This window comes from Schistocerca gregaria, chromosome 2, assembly GCF_023897955.1.
Source record: "Schistocerca gregaria isolate iqSchGreg1 chromosome 2, iqSchGreg1.2, whole genome shotgun sequence".
NCBI lineage: Eukaryota > Metazoa > Arthropoda > Insecta > Orthoptera > Acrididae > Schistocerca > Schistocerca gregaria.
In genome coordinates, this window is record NC_064921.1 from 436497034 (window position 1) to 436514552 (window position 17519).

At 35.5% G+C, this 17519-nt stretch overlaps 1 protein-coding gene across 1 annotated transcript in view; it reads right to left on the reverse strand.

Moving 5' to 3' along the window:
- The window catches only part of LOC126325127 (hemolymph lipopolysaccharide-binding protein-like), a 75223-nt gene extending 60277 nt beyond the window's left edge, over positions 1 to 14946 (reverse strand). Inside the window, exons 1-2 of the mRNA XM_049995147.1 lie at positions 14779 to 14946; positions 2197 to 2332 (exon numbers count right to left, since the gene is read on the reverse strand). Of these exons, the coding sequence (XP_049851104.1) occupies positions 2197 to 2332; positions 14779 to 14922 (280 nt within the window). The 5' untranslated portion in view covers positions 14923 to 14946. The remainder of the gene's footprint in view (positions 1 to 2196; positions 2333 to 14778) is intronic.
- Between the last annotated feature and the right edge of the window lie 2573 nt (positions 14947 to 17519).

Here is a 17519-nt window from a genome sequence, read left to right on the forward strand (position 1 = left end):
AACTCTATTTCAGTGCAGTCCCTAAACTCTACCCCTTTTCCTAAATGTCTCCAGTTCCTTTCCCTTCACTCCTCTTCCTTCACCTTCAACCTTTCTGCTTGAAGAAGGAGCCACAGGCTCTGAAAGTTTGCATAAGTAAATCCCTGTTTTATATTTGTGTTCTGTCACTGTCTGGTGACTACATTTTTTATCTATCCAATTATGTTACTTATTTATTAGACATTTTGTTATTATTCTAATGTGAAAAAACTCTGAAACATGGCAAAGCATTGTCAGTCACAATTTGTTTTGCTATTCACTATACGAAATGTTTAATCCAGGCAGTTCTTGTATCAAATCTCACTGCACATTCAGTTTTGCTATGTTTCATTTTTATTAAACTTATTTACAAGATTATAATATTTGCTAAATATATCAATAAAACCACTGCAAATAAGTAACTTTGACAAGGTTTGTGGGGACAGCAGGATGTTAAGGGACACACCTTTGGCAGACCTGTCAGGACACAGATTCACCTCAGTATGGATTTAACCAATAGGATAATGTTTTTTGTTTAGATAAGTCAGGACTTCATTTGTGGCATCTTGCTTTGCTTTTCCCATGGACACTCTTTCACAAAAGCCAGACTGAAAAGAAGTTTTTTTCTGTTTCTGTAAATGAGTCAATATTCTGCAATACCTACACCCCATTACCTACTAGCTGCCATTTATATTGCTGTGTCTGATTCATTGGAAGTAGCTATGGGAGCAGAATTCAGAATTTTCACCAAGAATTTGTCAACAACTGTCTCTGTATTCTTACAATGTTGGTGGGTCATTATTGAAGAGATCTAGCATTCTTTCAGAGAACTCTGCAATTTTATAACAAATAAAACCAGAACAATCAAATCATGTCTCTTTGGGTTTGAAGTCAATTTTTGCATGGTGAAATGTCACTAAGAGGAACAAAGCCACGGTTTTATTATCAACAGTTTATGGCAAAAACTAAAAAGACCAATAGACAGCAAAACCAATGTGAATTTAGACTATATTGCTACTAAAAGAAGACAGCAGACTAGGTCTACTCAAACTGCACCACTTCCAGAATAATAAAATGATGACCACACCCATTTTCTCACATATACCCAGATATTAATAGAATAAATTCAAACATACCTTTTCAATTGAGCAGCTACAGAAATAATGATAGAAGATGACATTTTATTGATATAAATTTTGTTTTCATTCTTAGAATTTTTCTAAGAAACAGGTAAAAGTGTTTTGCCTGAGAAAGGCAAAATATAGGTCTTTTCCCATACAATGCAACTGCTTGTGTTGGACTCAGGTGTAATAAATTATTTACCTGAAGTACATGAGTTAGGTTTATATTTGAAGCAAGTCTGAGAAATTGTTGCACCAGTCAGCCCTTCACATTGATATGTCAATGGCATCTGTATAAAGAGCTATGCACAAATACACTTTACAAAGTACTGGTAGTACATCACCTGACCACTTCAGTTATTCTCTGAGCTGTTGAACTGTTATGTGCATCCATGTGCCTTCCATCACAGAGAAGTGAGACAGTGTTTGTCTTTAGTCATTTTTGTTTGTTGCGTCTTGTGTGGAATTTTCATATTTGCAGATTTACATGAATATCATGTGATCTCTTAGAACATTCAAAATGCCTCATCCATAATTTAAAAACTCCCAAGGTGAATGCCAAAACAATAGTTTTGCATAGCATAAACCAAATTACTCTGCATTTTCCCTCTGAGGTGGCTCAAGAGATTTATTATTATTCCCACATATTTTTGACATAAAGACCAGCAGGATAAAGTTACAGAATTTAGGCTCACTCAAGGAACATACAGATTATTTTTGTTCATATAAATTTATAGACAAAATCTGCACATTTACATGTGATAAGGGCCAGACATTATAGATATTTAGAATTACATAGTGAATATAAACATTAAATAAAGAATTCAGTTAATATATTTTGTTGTCTTCATTGATTTCTACAAAACTTATTGATGGAAGAAAATTTGATAGAAATACTTAAATATTTTCATAGGTTATTAACTGCAGCAGAAAACCTGTATTTCATCTGTGACATAGTTGAAAGTCATTTTTACATTTTTATTACAAACAAAAGACATGTTAAGCAAATTTTAGCAAATATACAGAAGTTAAAAACCAAAAAGGATAATTTTATTACCTGTTATAGCTGTCACTATGGACAAAGATTCTTTTCCATCACATCTCTTGTTGTAGAAACTCACACCAACATTCCGTGGGCCACTGTGTCTCTTGTACCCATCAGAGCCCTTATCAGTCAGGAAGTCCATTGTAACCTAAATGGAAAACCAAACACAGACTCAGATACCTTTTTTTCTTCAGTTAATTTGTTATTGTTATGTTCCATGACTATCTCATTTTTTCACTGACATCCACCACAACATATATTCTTCATGGCATATTGTAACTTTCCCCTGCAATATTAAATGTCCTCCTATCTCTATAATAATGATGAAATACTCTCACATTTTATTACATAAACCCCAAAGATAAATACAGCTCTTCAGGAATGTCAAGGGAGACAATGAGTACATTAAGAAGGCAAGGTAAAAATGTTTTTGCTGTAGTTCTTAGATGGCAGTGATACAATGAAATTTTTTTATTATGCTTGTATCCATTGTCATGTTGGAACCACAACCAAGACCAAATCTGAAGGCAGGGCCGTCATTGAAGTACAACACTTAACACAGAAAGCACATTTATTACACACACCAATACACGTCTAGAACAGAACTGGATTCTGTTATGGAGAGTGCAACTATTTATTCAAACAATGAATATTCCAAAACGCTGGTACTTATAAAGGCACTGAATATTCAAGAACACACAAACATTACAAACATGAGACATTTCAAAAACATTTCAGAAATGACAATATTAAATAAAAAATAATTGTCAAAAGTTGAGTTTGAATTAGTGAACTGCAGCACACCAACCACCAACACTTACCATTATGCCATGCCGCATCTACCATAGATCATTGCATTGGTCCCTCTCCTAGAGGGACAGTGATTTGCTGTTTCAGAAGTTCTCATCAGGGACTACTATTGCATCCTTGATTTAAATCTTGTCAGTGGTCCTCTGTTTGGCTGCACTGGCAAATCCTTGCTCTCTGGTTGTGTTGTTACGTCATATTCATTGTGATGAATGTCACAGGTAACTACTCTCATTGCAAGTTCACAATCATGGGCCTTCAGTTACCTTGAACCTTCCACCACAAACTGCTCTTCTGGATGTTAGTAGAGCTTCATCCTGAAGATATGGATGATGTCGATGTGCTTTTTTTTCTTGATGAAGGCTCATAATCATTGACTACACATCTGACATACAACATATGACGAAGTATATGACATGGCCCAAAGTAGAGCTTAGGAATTTTTCAGACGCTCTCGCTTTCTGCACAGGTGGAGAAATCCATAATTAGACTCCGTGGCTGTATTTCATTGGCTGGTGCTTGGAATTATAATGCCATTTGTCTTGCTTTAGTCCTGATGTTGACGTGTTTCACACAGTCATCATTGGTACCATCTGTTTGAAATGGGAACAGTGTATTCATTGTCATTTTGTCTTCATGGAGAAAAAAGAACTGTGTAAAGCCTATAGTGTGTTGCATCACTGTCTTGTATTCAAATGTCACATGGACATTATTATATACCAATTTCTTGGTACAACATCAACAAGGGCATATCTGACAATGTCTTAGTAAAGCAATCTGTGGCATTATGCAGTTGTTATCCTGTGGCTAAGTCACAATATGAAACTACCTCTGATACTAGTCATGACTGTAAAACTTTTCCATAAGCAGAGATCATCACATGGGATGGTCCACATTTCAGAAGTGACTTCTAGAAGGAACTTTGCAATTTCTGGAGTTTGAGCAGTTTGCACAGGTTTGGTGACAGCTAGCAGCAAAGGTAGTATCCATTGATTCCTGTTTGTTGACTTTTGGAACCTCCCCAAGATATCGATTCTAGCTTGGTGGAATGGCACTGCTCCAGGCAAAATTGATACCAGACGCCCCAGATGTAATTGCACCCCATGCTACTGTCATTGGCATTCCTTACAGTGGGCCACATATTGTCTGATAGATCTGTAGAGACCTGGCCAGTGATACCTGCAGCTGATTCTGTCTAGAGTCTCCACAAATCCCAGATGATAAGATGTACCATCATGGCCATAGAGTATCTGGGATGATGAACAACCATTTCCACTCCATTGCATCATAGTTTCTCTTACACAGTGCTCTGTTTATTGATTGTAATTATCCTTCAATCAATTCCTTCCTTTTAAAAGGTTTCTATGGTTTTCAGCAGTGCTGGCTCTTCTCTCTGTTCAACAACAATGTCACTTAATGCAGAAATGACTGAGATTTGATTCATGCTGCTGCATTGTGCCAAAGGATTTCTTGAAAGGTGGTTGGCATCCTTGTGTTTGCACCCCCATTTTTATATCATTGTGATATATTCCTGAAACCTCATTGTCCATCTTACCAGTTGACCTGATGGGTTCCTCAGGCTAGTCAGCCAATGTAGAGACTGGTGGTCTGGCACAACAGTGAATGGTTGGCCAAATACATATGGCTGGAACTCATTGATGGTCCATCCAAATGCGAAGCACTCTATCTCATTTGTAGAGTAGTTTATCTTGGACTTGTGAAGTTCTCTGGAATCATAAGCTATCACCATTTCAGCACCTTCTTGAATTTGCACTAGAACTATACTTACTCCATAACTACTAGTGTTGGTATGAATTTCTGTCTCAACATTATTGGCATACAGTGCTAGGACTGGAGAAGATGTTAGTGCTTCCTTAAGGACAAAGAAAGCTTGGCATCTCCATGCAGTAGTTCTTGCAAGGCACATGCATTGATACAGAAGTTCTTTCTGAATTTCTGGTGGTATGAGTGTATTCCAAGAAAATGTCTCACATCACAAATGTGCCAAGAAGTCAGAAAATCTGTAACTGTTCTTATTTTCTCTGGATTGGGAGAGATTCCATTGCCATTCACTGGATGACCCAAGATATTTATTTCTTGGGTGGCAAAGACACACTTTTCAGATAGACAAGATACTTACAGTCTGAACATGCTTCAACACAGTTGCCAAGCAGCTTAGATGTTCTTCAGATGCCTTCAAAAAGTGGCAATGTCATCCAGGTAGCAAACCTATGTTGTCATTTTAAGTACCAGCATTGAAGCAGGTTGTCCATCATGCGTCTGAAGGTGTCTAGAGTATTACAAAGCTGAAATGGGTGAATTTTAAAGTCCTGTTAGACGTTATGAAGGAGGTCTTCTCTTGGTCAGCCTCATCAACCTCAGTTTGCCAGAAGCCTCCCTGTATGTCCATAGTTGAGAAGTTCTTTGCTCCTTTCAAGTATTAAGGGTGCCCAAAGTACAACAATGTGCAGCCATCTTTCTTTGTGATTTTGTTCAGTCACTGACAGTCATCACAGGGATAACTTGTGCTACCCTGTACATTGCAAATACCACAGGTTAGGACCAAGGACTCTCTGAAGATTCAGTGGTGTCATCTTGCAGCATTTTCTTCACTTTCTTCCACATTCTGTGTTGCTCAGTTGGTGACATTCTGTAATAGTGTTGGATAACTTCTGAGTGATCCCAAATGTTTATATGGCATTTTGCCATATGCTGCTTGGTCTGTCTTTTCTCCACTCCAGATTCAGAAGCATCTCAAGTAGTCAGTGAGTAAAGATGTGTGAAATAGATAATAACATAGAATTCTCACTGAAAGTGAGTGGTACATCTCACATAAGAAGTCATTGTTAAAGCTCTATGCAATGTGAATACCATTTTTGTCAAATTCTGACGAGAATTAAAGGTAAAATTGAATGTATGGAGCATTTCAAAAAGAATATAACTAATGTTCTCTGCCAGGTTGTCACTGCAGATGATGCATAGGTCAATCACATCACAGCAGATATTAAACAGCAACCAAAGAAGTGAGTGTAAATTGGTGTCCCTTTACTAGAAAGATGAGACTGAATTCATTTATTGCAATGCATATGGCCTTGTCTCCTCAGGTACAAAACATATTTCGTTTGTTGGTTGCATTTCAAATGATAAGACAATAATTGTTGAATACTACACTAGTCTTGAACACCAAATGGGGTAAAACTGCACATGAAGATGCCTGGGCAGTGAAAGGAAAAAAGTCATCATTTCCTGTGAAAATGCACCCACCCATAAAAATGTGTTGAGAGCTGAAGGTCACCATCTGAAGTATGATTTGTTTATACTGTTAGAAATGACCATTTTATATTTATATACATCTTGAAGTAAACTGTCTGGCTCCAGCTGTCAGAGACTGTGCTCATGTTTGTGAGTTGCATTTGTGTAGATCTGAAGCATATATTTTCAAAACACTGAAAATGAGGAAACTCTTTTATGCTCCTTTCAGATTAAAGCAGATGCTGTGGTAGAGCTGCATATGTTAGATATGTTAGTATTATTGTAACCCTCACTTTAGGGCAAACAAACATTTATTGAAATGCAAAATTAGATTTGATTTAATTGTTCATTTGTCCACAAACCAAATAACAGTACTTCATGAGTAAAATTAATGTAAATCCATCCATAACTACTTGATTATGCTTGCATATTGAAATTACAGTATTCAACACAGTTCCAAATAAGTCTTACAGTGGTGTAAACCATGTGGTCATGAAATAGAAATTCTACACATATATGTCACACAAGCTCATGGAGAATAGTTAATAGGACCATCATTTTAGTCAAGCAGTAAATAAATAAGGATGGCAGGCATTATCCAAAAACAGATCCAGTCCAGTCCAGTCGAGGCAAATAATAGCAGTGGTTATAGCTCACTTCACAGATGGTAACAACAGCTAACAGAGGAAAAACTGAGGGTTAACCAGTTGCTGGGAAGACTTATACTGACTCATTATCGATCTCTATGTGACCAGCTGTAATATCAGTGGCTTCCCCACCAGAGACACACTCAATGGACATGGGTGATGTTATGCGTACCAATGCGTTCATGTGTTCCACTGGTATTTTTGGGAGGTTACTAAAGTTATCTTTTCTGTTTGGTGTTTAGGTCCATGTTTTGGCACTCTGAAGATGTCATTTTCTTGTAAAAGCAAACAAAATTTTATAGAATTTAATTCCCAGTTAGTATGTATGAATTTTGTTACATGTAAGACATATACTGTATACAGCCAGCATTTCAGAAATACAATGCTAGAAAGGATAGGATGGGATATAAACAACAGAAAAAGTAAAGTTTCCCACTTCCAAGTAGTTGTGGTGTTGAGAGGTTGACAGGCATGCAATCGAGATTAGAGATCTCACTGAGCTTTCAGTAAGAACTATGTAGAAGTGTGTTTTTGTTATATTAGTTAGCTCCGTAGGAGGGCTTTTTTGCAGAGCTCAGCAATGTTTCCAGTTTTGTTAATGTGCCTGTCATCCAACCAAGACTTCAACTATATGTATGTTATATAGAGGCTTTTATTATCTGCTGTAAATTATGCTGAAGCACAGCACAGGGCCATTTAAGTAGTAGAATGCCATGTATTTGATAATGCTTTCTTACAATTCACATTATTGTAACTTAGTGCTTTTACAAAGGAGCTCCTCTATTTCCCTTAGACTGCAACAAAAAATGAAAATATGAACACATTAATTCCATGTTAATTCTATGTGTTTTGGTTCACCCACCACTGTCATCACTCAATGATTTCAATATTTATACTTCGAGTGCACTCCCTGAATCATTGAAGCAGCCATGTACTCTGATCCCCGTGTACTGTATATACGCAAGTAATTCATGCCATTTAATAATCTGTGCACCCTAATTTTAAGACAGAAAAAACAAAAAGAGAAATATTGGCTTTAGTTTGTGTTTTATTTACAAAAAATTGTTCTTATATTATGATTCTATTCATCACCATTTCTAGCAGAAGAATCATTGTCGTCATGTCCGTCTTCCCACAGAGTTTCATCCTTGGTTCTGTCCAGTGAATTTGTGATATGAAAGATATGAAGGATTTTTCCACCAATGGTAGAGGGATGGAGCCCCATGCACATTTCACATCTGGGAAAAATTCAGCAACTTGATTTTTTTTTCACTTGGCATTAACTTGTGTTTTGCTGTTTAAATGCAGCTTTGAATAGCCAATCCATAAATACATCTACTGGTTGTGAGATGGATGTTAGGTTTTCCAAGAATAATGACTAAGTCAGTTTTCCCTTTTTGTAACATGTCTCACACTCCCTTAGTTGTGTGTCCGTAGAAACTGTCCAGGACCAACAAGTTATATAAATCCATCACCTTGTTAACCTCAATGTCATTATCCATCCACCCCTTCATATATGCTCTCACAAATAAGCATTTAATTGATATTTTTAGAATAGTTTTCCTTTTAAATAACATGTAAGGCGGTAGTTGATAGCTTTCAGCTGTTGCCAGTTATACACATTATCACTATACACCTTTTCTCCTCATTGCTGCCAGTTTGTATCATGATGATGCATTCTTTCTTGTTCATGTTGTTGTCAAGTGGCATCTCAAAATAGACTTATGTTTAACCCCTGTTAACAATTTGTGATAATGTTTAGGAATCTTCATGGCGAAAATTCACCTTGTAGCAATGAAAATTCATTATTTTTTCCTTGCAATCACTTGGAAACCATTAAGCAATGGCAGTTTACCTCCAGAAGCCTAATCCATTTTCACTGAAAAATCTTGATATGAAGCATAAACATTTATGCCTAGTTATTTGGCTAAAACCAATGCTTCTATTTGGTACCTTTTTTTAGTCATTGTACATCCATGTTGTTGCTTCTCATCTACATAACCACAGAGCCTTTTGTTGAGGTTCAAGATGTTTTTCTTTTTGGCCACAAAATGCCCAGTGATTACTGTTCATTTCTTGAGGCCGCAATTTGTTTTGTCAGCAGCTGCAAGTACAAGCGCCCCCCCCCCCTTCCCCCCTCACATTACACTTTCTTCTCATTGCAAAGTTTTCAATGTTCTCTGGTTCTTTAATAATTTTAGGTTTTTCTTTGCTATGTATGAGTGATAATGAGAACTTGTAGCCATAATTAACAAGTTAACAACTGTTACTACATCACTTCTAATGTGCTACTGATGCATCAGACTGATGCCATGACAATGCTATAGTATAACAGGACCCACTGTTGGAGGTGGAGCAGTACCAATCTTGTTACAATGAATTTGCACAACCCAGCTGTGTATATGGTAATACACTTATTATCAGAAGTTTTGCATCATCTCTGTATTTTGAAATTCATGGCAAAGAAAACAGTAATTGACACTGTGGTCCACATATATATTCATTTGCAGTGTGTCAGATCATTAAATAATAATAATAATAATAATAATAATAATAATAATAATAATCCCTGTGGAGGCCCGGGAAAAGAAAGGCCTCCGGTATGTTCTGCCAGTCGTAAAAGGCGACGAAAAGAACAAACCACTAATAGGGCTAACTCCCCTTTTAGTGTGATTAGTTGGTTCAGGACAGAACTAAAGAACCCTCGGACAAGCGCCGTCATGGTCGGGGACGACGCTTGAACCCTATGCCCGCCCACAATGGTAACGACACTGCTAGCCAACTGGAAAAAGATTTAAATCCAAATAGAGGTGTTTTGCAAGATATGCTTCCTGCAACCACCCTAGAAGGAAAACAAAGACAGAGGATGAGATGGTCAGATTAAGTTAATTGACACCTCATGTTCTGTTATTACCAAGCAACAAACCTAGGAACCAACACAACTGGATACGGATCACAAGTATACACAACATTTATTACCAGATACCCAGAATTAAATTTTTTAACAGAACAACGACTAGCTGATCAGATCCGTGCAATAATAAAAAATAACAGTATACCCCAGCCAGAATTAGAAAACATCAAACAACAAGTACAACAAATACTGGAACAAAATAATGTGCAATCATAAGAAGAAGAAAATACAGTAATGGACTCAAACATCCCAGAGCAAACAAACAAAGAACAACACACATCAATTAAACAGTCAGACGCAAACAAAATCTTAAGACTGCCACCAGAACAAGTACAAATAGAACACGAAGTGACACACATGTTAGATATAGAAGTAAAATTTCAGCTGACATATATAGAATACAAAGACACAAATACAGACATTAGACCATTCTTGCATAGACCGCCAAATAACCTACAAGTCGAAACAACAATAAAAAATATCAACACAATCATACACACCTAAATAAATGAAAACACAATTATGGAAGAGTTACAACTACTGGTTTATTTAGGAGCACTCAATACACTAAATATACACACGAGGCAGAGATCAGAACCAACCAACACACAGAAGAAACCCACAAAACCAGCATGGCAACACAGGCTACAGATCAGAATAGAAAAACTGAGAATAGACATTGGACAGCTAACACAATTTATAAGACATCAAATTTCAGAAAAAAAAAAAAAAACGAAAAAGGTTAGGCAAAATCTCACAACAAGAAGCGATAGAGCAATTAGATGAAAAGAAGCAGAAATTACAAGCATTGGCCAAATGACTTAGAAGATACAAAAAAAGTGAAAATAGAAGGAAACAAAACCAAACATTCAACACAAACCAAAAGAAATTTTACCAGACAATAGATAACACACACATTAAAATAGACAATCCACCAAACATAACAGACATGGAACACTTCTGGAGCAACATATGGTCAAACCCGGCACAACATAACAGGCATGCACGGTGGATAGAAGCAGAAACAGACACATACAAGATGATACCACAAATGCCTGAAGTGATAATTTTGCAACATGAAGTCACCAAAGCAATTAATTCTACTCGCAATTGGAAAGCACCTGGAAAAGATAAAATAGCAAATTTCTGGCTAAAGAATTTCACCTCAACACATTCACATCTAACTAAATTTTTTAACAGTTACATTGCAGACCCATACACATTCCCTGATACACTTACACATGGAATAACTTATATGAAACCTAAAGATCAAGCAGACACGGCAAACCCAGCTAAATACTGCCCCATAATATGCCTACCAACAATATACAAAATAATAACTTCAGTCATTACACAAAAATTAATGACACATACAACACAGAACAAAATTATAAATGAAGAACAAAAAGGATGTTGCAAAGGAGCACGAGGATGTAAAGATAATAGATGCAGAGGTGACATATCAAGCTAAAACTAAACAAAGGTCGCTACACTATGCATACATTGATTACCAAAAAGCTTTTGATAGTGTACCCCACTCATGGTTACTACAAATATTAGAAATATACAGAGTAGATCCTAAATTGATACAGTTCCTACACATAATACTGAAAAATTGGAAAACGACACTTAATATCCAAACAAATTCAAATAATATCACATCACAGCCAATACAGATTAAGCGTGGAATATACCAAGGAGACTCATTAAGTCCTTTCTGGTTCTGCCTTGCTCTGAACCCACTATCCAACATGCTAAATAATACAAATTATGGATACAATATTACTGGAACATACCCACACAAAATCACACATTTGCTATACATGGATGATCTAAAACTACTGGCAGCAACAAATCAACAACTCAACCAATTACTAAAGATAACAGAAGTATTCAGCAAGAATATAAATATGGCTTTTGGAACAGACAAATGTAAGAAAAATAGCATAGTCAAAGGAAAACACACTAAACAAGAAGATTACATATTGGATAACCACAGCGACTGCATAGAAGCGACGGAAAAAACAGATGCCTATAAATATCTAGGATACAGACAAAAAATAGGAATAGATAATACAAATATTAAAGAAGAACTAAAAGAAAAATATAGACAAAAACTAACAAAAATACTGAAAACAGAATTGACAGCAAGAAACAAAACAAAAGCTATAAATACTTATGCTATACCAATATTGACCTACTCATTTGGAGTAGTGAAATGGAGTAACACAGGCCTATAAGCACTCAATACACTTACATGATCACAATGCCACAAATATAGAATACATCACAACATTCAGCAACAGAAAGATCCACATTAAGCAGAAAGGAAGGAGGAAGGGGATTTATCAACATAAAAAACCTACATTATGGACAGGTAGACAATTTAAGAAAATTCTTTCTAGAACAAGCAGAAACTAGCAAAATACACAAAGCAATCACTCATATAAATACATCGGCTACATCACTGCAATTTCATAACCATTTCTACAACCCTTTAGATCACATAACGTCAACAGATACGAGGAAAGTAAATTGGAAAAAGAAAACACTACATGGCAAGCACCCATATCATCTAACACAACCACACATCAATCAAGACGCATCCAACACATGGCTAAGAAAAGGCAATATATACAGTGAGACGGAAGGATTCATGATTGCAATACAGGATCAAACAATAAACAACAGATATTACAGCAAGCATATTATTAAAGATCCTAATACCACAACAGATAAATGCAGACTTTGCAAACAACAAATAGAAACAGTAGATCACATCACAAGCGGATGTACAATACTAGCAAATACAGAATATCCCAGAAGACATGACAATGTAGCAAAAATAATACATCAACAGCTTGCCTTACAACATAAACTTATAAAACAACACGTTCCCACATACAAGTATGCACCACAAAATGTACTGGAGAATGATGAATACAAATTATACTGGAACAGAACCATCATAACAGATAAAACAACACCACACAACAAACCTGACATCATACTCACCAATAAAAAGAAGAAATTAACACAACTAATCGAAATATCCATACCCAATACAACAAATATACAAAAGAAAACAAGAGAAAAAATGGAAAAATACATCCAACTGGCTGATGAAGTCAAGGATATGTGGCATCAGGATAAAGTTGACATTATACCAATTATACTATCAACTACAGGAGTCATACCACACAATATCCACCAGTACATCAATGCAATACAGCTACATCCAAACTTACATATACAACTACAGAAATCCGTAATTATTGATACATGTTCAATTACCCAAAAGTTCCTAAATGCAATATAACATATACCATACAGTTAAAAGGAAGTCACGCTTGATCAAGGTCCGTGTCACTTTCTACTTTTGACCAGACATAACGTCTGAGATAAGAAAGAAAGAAATAATAATAATGAAAGAATATTTTGAAAATTGGAGAGATAAAATCTCAGTGTGATGGAACTTACTCTTGCTCAGATAAAGGCTGAATCCATAATGGCACACTGGTAATGAGATCACCATGTCAGTTCTCATCCAAATTGTTCCACTCTTCAGTGGCAATTCTTAGTAATATACACAGAATATGTGGTTGTTGTCAAAACCAAAAACTACTTGTTTCAGTTGATCCCATAAATGTTCATTTTGGTTCATGTCTAGGAAATAGGCATGCCACTTCATTCTGTTGAAGAAACATATTCGTGAGAACAGCATGATGCGCAAGTAAGTTATCATCCATCAGGATGAAATTGTCACCAAAATGTTGGTGACATGGTCCCACTGTTGTTTTTTCACAGGATCACATCCCTGTAGTATAGAGCAGTGTATGGTGACCTCATCACAAAGTATCACTCCATCAACAAGTTGTTGTACATGTGGGACAGAATGTCAGAGGCATTTGATGTTATTGGGTTGCCTCTAAATTTGTTGTCTGTGATTATCAGTGTACAAATAGATCCAAGTTTTATCCATAACACCAAATTCCAATCCCGAGCATCCATTCTACATGGTTTCTTGCCTTCTGTATCTGAGTCCATGGTGTTGTGGTGTACAATCTGATGCTTGCCATCATCTTGCAAATCTGCATCATGCTGTCATCTCCTAACAGTTTGATATGATACATAACATCCTGTAGTCTCTTCAAACACTGATTTCAATTTTGGAGTACTCATATTACTTTGATTTCTTTCATTCAAAAGTTGTATACATCAATCAACCTGTGAATTTATTAGATGTGGTCAGTCTGTGCAGTGTAAGTCCTCAGCACTATCTATCAATTGAAACTGATTCTATGTCTGGACCATATCACCTTGACTCAGTTGCACATGTTGAGCATCCTCCCTGGTTGACAACCCTTCTGCGTGTAATGTGACGATACAGACACAATCACTGGTCATGACTTCTTTGTGACATGATGTATGTTCATTCACTCTATACAGTTCCACACACATCTCCAATATGTACATATTTTGCTTCACTTTCAATTGCAATGCTGCAATCCATTTGAATTCAGCATTCTACCCATAGGTAACATTCATGGTGGCTGTCTGTATGTTAAAAACAATTTCATACATTTTCATGAAATGTGAGGGAAAATTAAAGACTCATGTTACTGAATATAACTGAAACAGCTAACAGTATTCAGAATTTTAATAATTGTAATGCCCTTCTCCAAAGGAAAGAAGTAAGAATTTTTTAAAAAAGGGGACCGGTAGACAAAATAGAAAATTTGTAGGCTGCGGAATCCTCAGATGGAAAGAGTCACAATCAACAGAAAGCTAAAAGAATGTAACAAAATCAACATATGTTTCACTTTCCTTTGTCTATACTTGTGATTATCAAAGCATCCTAAATTTTTCTCTGTATTATTTTGATAATGGTAACCAACATATATTTATCAAAATTTGCCACAAAAATACTATGTAAATTCTCTGAAAAGAAATAAAACATTGTAAATTACTCACTTCAGAGTACCAGTGTCCAGAATTATTGCGTTGAGTGGAAACTGAAAATGAGGTTACAGTTTCTTGACATTTATCAGTTTGCAAAGCACGCACATTTATTAGTATGCAGGAGATCACTAGTAACACACAATTACAGTTCACCATTGTAGCTATTGCTGTGTGCTGTACCTGAAAAAGATGATAAAAACTTTAACAAAAGCACAAAAAATACAAAAAAATTTATATAAAAAAAATTTCATGAGATACAATTTAATTATGAACCAGACAAAGAAAAATTATGTTCAAAGTGCTCTTAGCAAAAATCAACCTGGAAAAACGTTAGAAATAGAAAAAGCAATGGATTACTGTAATGTAAAAACTCATAGAAGTATATTTACTTCATAAAAGTAGTCTTCAAAAGATAAAAGCTATGTACTGGTACATACAGACATTCACTTTTCAAAAATAAGAGTTTAATTCTAATAAAACAATCAAACAGAAATAAGGAAATGCTGCCTATAGTTATAACAGCAATATTACCTGTTTGACCTTGTTACAAGAGCAAGCATAATTAGTGTAATAGTGTGAATAACCATAAAGGAAAGAACACACACACACACACACACACACACACACACACACACAGGTATTTATTTCTGACAATATGCAGTTGCAGTGATATCTATGTATCAACAGAAACATTTAGCGTGTTTTGTAAATAAGGCAATATCTTCAAGACAACAATCAATGAAGCTATGAAAATTTCACTGTAATTGCCAAACTCAAATAGTAAAGGAAATTTCATAGTGCATACACCATGGACTTCGACTTTCATTTATACATTCAACTGTGCAAATGGAATTTATTTTAGTAGAAAATTTTAAAATTTAATTTTATCAATATATCAGGAAACTTAACATCAAACAATCTCTTTTACTGCTCATGTTGTACTGAATTAGGAACAGCAGAAGTATACTAATAAGTTCTTTAGAGCTCATATAGAGTTTTACCACAGTCATTCTTCCCCTGTGTCATTCATGAGTGAAACAGGAGAGATAATGTTACCAGCAGCAATCTCTGCCACATGCTATATGGTAGGTTGTGGAGTATACATGTAGATGTAGTATTAAAACTTAGCAAAGTAGAATTGGGCCTCCTGTGACATCTTTCTTGGAATAAAACATGTATCTTTCTCAGGGACCAAGACTTTTTTCCATCAAACCCTCTTCTTGAGACAGTCTCCAGTGGGATGTAAAAAGGGCACTGCACGTACAGTAGACAATAACCAACTAAGCCTTCTATATTAGACAATGTGAGAATTATGGGATACATTCCCTTGCATGTGGTGGCATTTATTAAGAACTGGATTGAGCGAAATATTGCTGTGTAACATTCTCTGATGTATTATTGCAAATCAGTATGTTTACTGTGGCTTACAGTGTAAATGTACACTGTGTTCTGCACCACACATAGGCCTAATCACTTTGTTTTGTTGACTTGCCAGAGCTGCTGCTGATTATTGCACAGTGTTTCTAAAAACTGTGCTTTAGTAATGTTATACTTTATGTCCTAAATTCTGCCACCAGACTCTTGTTTGTTTGTGAGATCTGACCTGGTTTATATGCTATTTATCCCATGAAGTTAAGAAACGAGTCAGGAACCCAACAATAGGATGTCAAGTATGACAAATTTGTGAAAAAGTGAAACCAAAACTGTGGTGTTATTGGGTATTGATTAAGGTTTTCAGTTTTACAGCTACAGACTGGTACACTACCAAAGAGACAGAGAGGAAGATCAACAAAATCAGATTAATCATCTTATAAATGTAAAGTTACCAATGTAGTTTGAAAACTAATGACACTTGCTACAAATGACAGCACAGTTCCATATGTGAAAAAAGGAAGAAAGCAGAATGGAGTGAATACATTTATTCCAATAACCAGTTTTGCCATATTTAATCCAATCATGAAATATTTTATGATCATTATGTTGGATAACTAAGAGTTGTACAAGATGATAGAGTGCAGCTGAATTTACATTTAACACATGTGATAGTAAAGCTGAATTTCTTGAAAGCAGTTTTGTGTATAAATAAACAGAAAACTTTGCTATGGAAGATTTATTTGAATAATTTATCTGAGTGTATTTCAGATTCACATACATGTCTTTTAATTATGATAATATGATATGTCACATACCAGTTAAATTTATGGAACTCACATTTCTTCTTCTGCAATGAAAATGAAAAAGAAAAGAAAAAGGATGAGGTGAAAGTACATGATTTTGAAAAATAAGGTACAAAATCATCACATGCTCTGCCAGAGGAACTTTTTTCTGTGAAAGTAAAATTAAAAATCACTGCAGTGCCAATAAACTTTGGAAGTCAGAAGAGATACATGTAGATATTTATGTATTCTGCAAAACCTATGTTTTGGAAGAGGACTTGGTCCAAATAATAATAACAACAGAAGTATTGAACCTAATTATTACAGCAATTTGTCTACAAAAAGAAATTTGACTGCATCTTTAGTTATCAGTCCTGTCATCTGAAGCATCATACATGTAACATAACTCGTACTGTGATAGGCTTCTTTCAAAATCATATAAATATGTTATGAATCACATCTTGTAGTCTGGTGTATTGCTGCAGAAATAAGAAAAATTTATTTCATCTAATCATTTTATTGTTTAAGAATTACCTTCAACACTGATATAAAGTACACCCAAACTAAAAGATGTTGGCCTTAATATATTTCTGTGGA